At 49.6% G+C, this 6400-nt stretch overlaps 3 protein-coding genes across 3 annotated transcripts; all 3 read right to left on the reverse strand.

The window, feature by feature from the left end:
• Window positions 1-566: 566 nt before the first annotated feature.
• Window positions 567-2201, reverse strand: FOXG_17313 (uncharacterized protein). The gene is made up of 2 exons (XM_018397317.1): window positions 961-2201; window positions 567-913 (listed from the first exon to the last, which is right to left on the reverse strand). Exons 1-2 carry the CDS (start codon window positions 2090-2092, stop codon window positions 798-800), a joined length of 1248 nt encoding a protein of 415 aa, XP_018258280.1. The 5' UTR covers window positions 2093-2201; the 3' UTR covers window positions 567-797.
• Window positions 2202-2510: 309 nt separating this feature from the next.
• Window positions 2511-3706, reverse strand: FOXG_17314 (uncharacterized protein). The gene has a single exon (XM_018397318.1). The coding sequence runs from the start codon at window positions 3518-3520 to the stop codon at window positions 2654-2656; it is 867 nt and encodes a 288-aa protein (XP_018258281.1). The 5' UTR covers window positions 3521-3706; the 3' UTR covers window positions 2511-2653.
• Window positions 3707-4604: 898 nt separating this feature from the next.
• FOXG_17315 (uncharacterized protein) lies at window positions 4605-6035 on the reverse strand (the record flags this gene model as incomplete). The annotated part of the gene is made up of 4 exons (XM_018397319.1): window positions 4605-5185; window positions 5246-5339; window positions 5398-5723; window positions 5804-6035. The coding sequence occupies 4 exons, from the start codon at window positions 6033-6035 to the stop codon at window positions 4605-4607; spliced, it is 1233 nt and encodes a 410-aa protein (XP_018258282.1).
• Window positions 6036-6400: the final 365 nt, after the last annotated feature.

Genomic DNA, 6400 nt, shown 5'->3' on the forward strand with positions numbered 1-6400 from the left:
ATTTTACCATTCTACATCCCCAATTGCTTGGAGCCAACTCTCGCGCTCAACAATTCAGCGTCATTCGAGCATGGCCACTCGCCTAAGCCTGTAAGCATATGATTTGAAGAAGGGTATCGATTCTGGCGTTAGTGGCGCTCTACCGCAATGAAGGCCCGTAGGGGAGATCTTGCTAACGTGCACGGTTGGGGAAATTGTCAGACATTACGTGTATTCGGTCCATTGACCCAGATTGGTATATTCATGTTGTGTTGTATTCTACCCCTTAGAGGTTTTACCATTTCGGCTGTAATCTTAAAGTATCCCTGCTTGCACGTGAGGCCCCAGCACCTGTTCAACAGAAATTGCGATCAGAATGAAGAATAAGTGGAGTGTCATGATGATCTTGCCCATATTTAGAAGAAGCTCGATGCGTGCACGGGCCAGATTCTGTGTAATTCGGCACATTACAACGAGCCCTTGTTACAGTAGAAACGCAGTGCGTTTCTATAGGGGAAATATAGGGCGAAAATGCTAGACGGTGATTGGTCAAAAACCAGAAACGCAATGCGTCTCTGGTGATAATTCTTGAGTAGGCTGTTTGATAGTGGATCTTAATTTGGATTATAGCTAATGCGGCTAATAAGTTTGTTCTGAAAAGAATAATGGACATATCAATGGAACGCTGCGTAGTGCTTCGTTCAGCTAGCCGAGACGATGGCTCGGAGTTCTTGCACCCTTGACTTAGATAGTTCAGACACTATCTGGTTATGTTGATGCTGGGAAGCGTTACTCCTGTCCCGTCCACAATTCGTGCATCACCGTAGTCGTGGGTCCATTTCTTGCGGAGGATGCATCTGCGTCCCGGCATTGTACATGTCTGCAGTGGTTCCACTGGGGTAATAAGCGGCAGTCTGGGTCGAGTCAAGGGAATCTACTATAGATTAGCAACGGCTCTACCAACTTAAAAGGCTTTCGTACGATTGCAATTGTTGCTTGGCGACTGCTGCGGGCTAAAGGTTGATGCTCCTGAGGTCTGAGTAAAGTATTCGTTTGGCTTGACTTCTTGTATTAATTTGCCCTTCCTCTTCTTTTGGGGATATGACTTCAACTTGTCGCGCATATGTCGTTTTCGGACCTTGGGATCTGCGAGCTCTTGACAGACCAGAGCTACCCAGAGAAACGTGTCATTGGCATGAGAGACCAAGTGTTGTTCAACGACATCCCGTGTCTGGCGATCATATTTCTTTTCTTTTGCCAGTGCTTCAACCCTGTGCCGAATGAAAATGCGTACGGCGGCGGAGATTGAAGCCTGATTTAATTCGAGGTGAAGCCTGACTTTCTGCTTCGTATTATCCAGTTTCTCCTCGATGTCTGGCCAGTTGCGACTCGAGACAATCCATTTGACACGAGGAAATTCAGATGATATCTTGACAATCCAGTCGAGAAGTTGCTGACAACCTGTCAGGCATTCGTCGAGCGCGTCGATGATCAGCAAGGTGCTGTCTCGCAAGGTTTCTGCAAAGATGTCTTCAAAGATTTCAGACAAAGCCACCCATGCATTCACATCCTCAAAGAGTCTTTTACCGGCATTTTTGTACCTTTTCTTTACGTGCGAGATGAGGGACGGTTGCTGGTCAAGAAGGAGGTAAATGAGACCGCGCAGCACGGCCGTTGCATTGTTAATGCGCGAGTCGGCGGCCTGGCAAAAGAAGTGAGCCAGAGGCTTCTTGCCTTGCTTCTCTAGCTCCTTGACAATGCCGCAGAGCAACATGGTTTTGCCCTTGCCAGGATCGCCCTTGATCCAGAGCAGCCGGCTGTCTCTGTCGTCTCGCCATCTCCGAAAGTCCTGATGATGCAGAATCCACTTGTACGAGTCCTTGATAAGCCCACCCTTTGTCTCCTCAATGCGTCTCTTGTCATGGCGGGGATCGGTTACTTGTAGGTCGATAAGGCACTGGTCAAGGTTTAGGTCGCTGTGGTTCGCGTAGTTGTTCGTCATGTAATTGTTTGTCGTGTAGTTATCTCCCACCTCGAGTCTGCCATTGCCAGAAATTGTCGCATTCCTCAGGGAATTGATAGTCCCCTTTCCTCGTTCGTCATTCGTTGCCATTTCGAGCACATCGAGGGTTTGGCACCGAACACGAAAGTCCTCCGAGATCAGCTGTACCCAGTCAAATTGGATAATGTTGACCGCACTGCCATCCTCGACTAGGGAAGTGACTCATATTAGGAAGATTTTGGGCACTGGTACGTACAGATTAGCTGTCCTTTTTTTGACCCTGCCTCTGTAGATTGGAGCCAATCAATGCTCAAAACAGTCGTCTGCACAAGCCACTAAGCCGCCGCGGAGTTTAAGAAGCAGCTAGGTTATTTTTAGGGATTGACATCTGCGACCTGGGCGCTTTCCAGATAAGGGCATAGCGCCAGTGGTTCCAGGGTCGCGCAGCCGGCTTGGGGTTTGTCGCTCGCCCAGAAATGAAACCAACGGGCTTGCTGGCGGGAGAAGGTACGAATCACGAGATCAGGCTGTGGAATAGCAGGACTCCCTCGAGGCGAGGTGGTAGTATTTATCAATAAATGGCGTGCCTATGTGCAGGAACATAGTTCCCAGCGCTGCTAACCTCAGGATATGACATCGTTCTAGCTTGGAGGGGATTTCTCTGAGCATGCCCTAGTCGCTGTCCATAAATCCCTTGGTTCCATGACTATCCCCGACAAGCACTCTCGACCTTCCCTGCGCATCTAAATCCCCAATCCTGTTCGTCGTGATGCCAGTCCTGCTGGGAACTGCTTGAAAGATATATTCGTTCCCCACCTTTACCTTTGCGGTTTCGGCCACCTTCGCTTGGTCTATCGCGTTGCTGCTGCCTAGTGCTTCTAGTCTCCTACTTGCTGCCTCTTGAAGAAGGTCATCTGTCTCTTGCGCCGCGTCTGACAACACCTGTAGGCTTGGCCCTTCTCCAACTTCTTCAATTTCGATCTCCACCATCCGCTTGTAGGTTTCCTGTTGCGGAAATATGGCCTCCAAGCCGTCAAGAAGTTCCTGAATATCCTCAATCAACCGCATGAAGGACTTTTGCTTATAGAGTGCCCAGGATATCTTCTTCGATAGACTCGTGGTCTTCTGCCGCTTGTGCGCAAGATCACGCATCGTGTTTCGCAGTGCCACGACGGCCTGGTTGGTATTCGTGCTTGGATCGAATAGAGCCAACTCCTCTTCTCCCTCGCCTAATTTGAAGTTGGACGACTCCGTATGTGCATTGCGGAACAGGTTTAGGAGTTGCTCCAATGTGTTCTTCGCTACGCGGACCTGATTGTTGCTAGGTTTGACTTCCGTAAATCTGCTGTCATTGTTAATCTTGGCAGCATCTCCCCAACGAGAAAGACGCAGTCGAGCAATGTCGAGTTTAACCTGGCAAGTCTGGTAGTCCTCCCCAAAATTCCGTCCCAGCTGGATGTATTCAAAGCAGTCAACCACGTTATTGAAGAGTACCGCAACGCTCAGCGCGCTGGCAACGACGCCGAATATCTCAGCCATGATATGCTAGAGCAGAGGAGTCACCGGGTATTTGTGATAATGCTGCAATTAGGGAGCCGATGGGGATCGCTCATGAGTGGGAAATGCCTTGAACTGCAATTCTGGAAGGTAAAGATGCCGATTTACCGCCTCAAGTGAGTACCCACCCCTGCCTTTTCCGCCTAATCTTGCTGCCTCCTGTGAAGGAACCATATCTTGCGGCTTTCCCAGTTGCTCCTATCCGGATGCGGGAACGCTAGTCAGGGAATGATTATATTATTTGCTCACTCGAAGCTGCTTTAAACTTTCTTCGTCTGGCCTGCAGCATGTGATCTCTTTTAGGTTTCCTGATAGCCATCCGTTATCCGGGGCATGTGAAAATAGCGGATCCCGATAGCCGCCTGCCTGACATAATCATCACCATTTTACCGCACTTTCTAAAGAGCATTTTTGTGAAAACAATCCCAAGGTGGGGTTTTTATTTTCAATCAGCCGCTATGCTATTGAATTATCGCACCAAGAATATCAGCCTTGCTTCTCATGTCAGTAACCGCTACCATCTGCCGCAACCACAAAATCATTAGAAAGTGCGCATGCTACTCTGCTTCTCGATTTTCGGTTTAGTAAGTTCTGCCAATGGAATTTGTTTTACATGCAGAGGTCTTACCACCGTCGTATATGGGCTTGTCGCCCACCCTAAGAGCACTCGAAGCCGGGTTGGCACTCTAGAGCTTGATTAAGCATGTGAAAAGGCGTCGGACAGTGTGTGGTAACACATGTAGAACCTCTCTGGTCATCATATGAGCATCAGAATTATCGTGAATACGATACAGCTGGGGCGCGGAATTCAATGGATCGATGCACACTCTTAATGCTAGCGGAAAAAAGGGAGCCATAATCGATTCATTTACCCTGACTGCATTCCTGTTCGCCGGATAATATTCCGCACTACAGGAAAAGCCTTACAAAACGAAGGGTTGTAACATTATAATGGGCTCTAATTGGATAAACCGCAGCCTTCGGGGCTTTGTTGGCCACGGATACTCTGGCTCTCTGCTACGGTTGGATTCTTCGTTCACTCGAGATGCTATTTTCCCATGGTCACTCAGCCCACGACCCTGCTCATCCCGTTTATCCCATTGTCCCTATCTAGATCCAACAGAATGCTCTCTGGACACAGTAATCTCGATAAACTTTCCTTGACTCGATACTTCACCCTCCCACTCTCCTCGTACGCTACACTCATCTTCTTTTCCGGGCGCATCACGTACTCGGGTATCGACTGGACGCCCCTCTTCACCCACTTCCACCCCTCGCTGCCATCAGGTCTCTCGATGGCATATCCCTGCAACGACACCGGGTTGTAGTTGAGGTTGTCCTTGCGGATTCGAGTGATAGGATGGAAATACTCGTTCGTGGCGCCACTAGTGCCATCGCCTGGGTCCCGCGGATAAGTGCCCGGTGCGCGGTCTTTCTTCCCGAGAAGCCAGAAGAAGAGGCCTTGCAGCCCTGAGAAGTTATCGACGATCGGCCCACAGCCCCAGCCGCCGATGTTGCCGTGGACGCCGGGAAACCAGCATTGCTGCAGATCTTTCGCAGGACCGTCAGCAGTCTTGTGCCACAGGGTAGGAGAGAAGGTTAGTCGTTTTTCGTCAATGGCGAGGGCTTGGAAAGCATAGTCTAGATCTGAAGGAGTCGTCATTTAGGCCCGGCCGTTCTGTGAGGAACACGTGCGATAATACTCACTCTTTGATACGTTCGTATTGTGGAATGCATACTGCTTGTTGATTGGGAGGCCAACTTTTGCCGCCCAATCTACCACGGGCCATTCCGGGATTCCCTAGCCATGCAAGGTCAGTCAAACGGGAGAAGCATGCATGATAACTTGCGTCGCGTACCAGAGCTCCAACGGTATCCCAAACACCAACCACCTTAACCCTGACGTCCGTAAGACCCAGCTCTTCCTTATTGTCCAGATACCACGCTGACTTCCTGAAGGGCTCACCACTCGTATTCGAACGGTACACGCTCCACATCTCTGCGAAGCGCGACATGTGCACAGCTGAAAGGACGCCGACATCGCAGACAAGGCCGGCGACCGATCGCACAGTGAAAGCCCCACGCGAGAAGCCGAAGAAGAACAACTCATCGCCAGGCTCGTAGTTATTGGAAATGAAATCGTAGATTTGAGCCACATCGATGTCAAGACCCCAGCCGAAGCCGCCTGTGAAATGCAGTAGCAAAAATGTCAGTAAAGCTGTCAGAGGGAAAGCGAAGAGGGAGATTTGGATTTCAGCAGCTCACCGTAGATAGCTTTCTGGAAGGGGAGGTCCCCGCTTCCAAGGTTCGAATGGTAGGATACGATCTGCTTGACGAGGTTCCCTTCATCATCAGGGCCACTGTTCGCAACTGCTCGAGCCAACTTAGCGACATTGGAAGGCATGGCCTTTCCGCCCGTATCGGACGCAAGCCATGTGCCGTCTGAGCAGAGGATGATACGCTTATAGCTTGCTAGCTTGGTCGTGTCTTCTGGCATAGTGTAGCAAGGCTGGATGATTGAAAATAAAAAGGAGAAACTGTCAGTTTGAGGGGCCAGTTTTTCTAAGGAATCATTGATGAAGGCTGTCTTATCAATGGGGGTCTGGAGATAGTGAAATACGCTGGCCGTCAAATTCGGTCTTCAATAAAAGAGTCCTGGTGGCTCGGTATCGAAGAGGATAAAATATGGTGACACCCTCACCGGAGTCGGGGAGGGCGTAATAAAGTCCGAAGGATGTATCTCTATGCTGTGGAGGATTGTCTGAGATGAAATTTCATATTGCATTGCTTATATTGCTAACTGTGGATGTCGTTAAGATTTTAAGAAAAAAGAGGATGGAAAAGCGGCTGATCAAGTTGCTG

This window comes from Fusarium oxysporum, chromosome 3, assembly GCF_000149955.1.
Source record: "Fusarium oxysporum f. sp. lycopersici 4287 chromosome 3, whole genome shotgun sequence".
Lineage (NCBI taxonomy): Eukaryota > Fungi > Ascomycota > Sordariomycetes > Hypocreales > Nectriaceae > Fusarium > Fusarium oxysporum.

Excerpts from the sequence above, each read along its gene's own strand:
- FOXG_17313 (XM_018397317.1), bottom strand. The coding sequence starts at position 2,092 with ATGGCAACGAATGACGAACGAGGAAAGGGGACTATCAATTCCCTGAGG. Across the intron at positions 914-960 it reads GCCAAGCAACAATTGCAATC|ATTCCCTTGACTCGACCCAG; the intron begins GTACGAAAGCCT and ends AATCTATAGTAG.
- FOXG_17314 (XM_018397318.1), bottom strand. The coding sequence starts at position 3,520 with ATGGCTGAGATATTCGGCGTCGTTGCCAGCGCGCTGAGCGTTGCGGTA.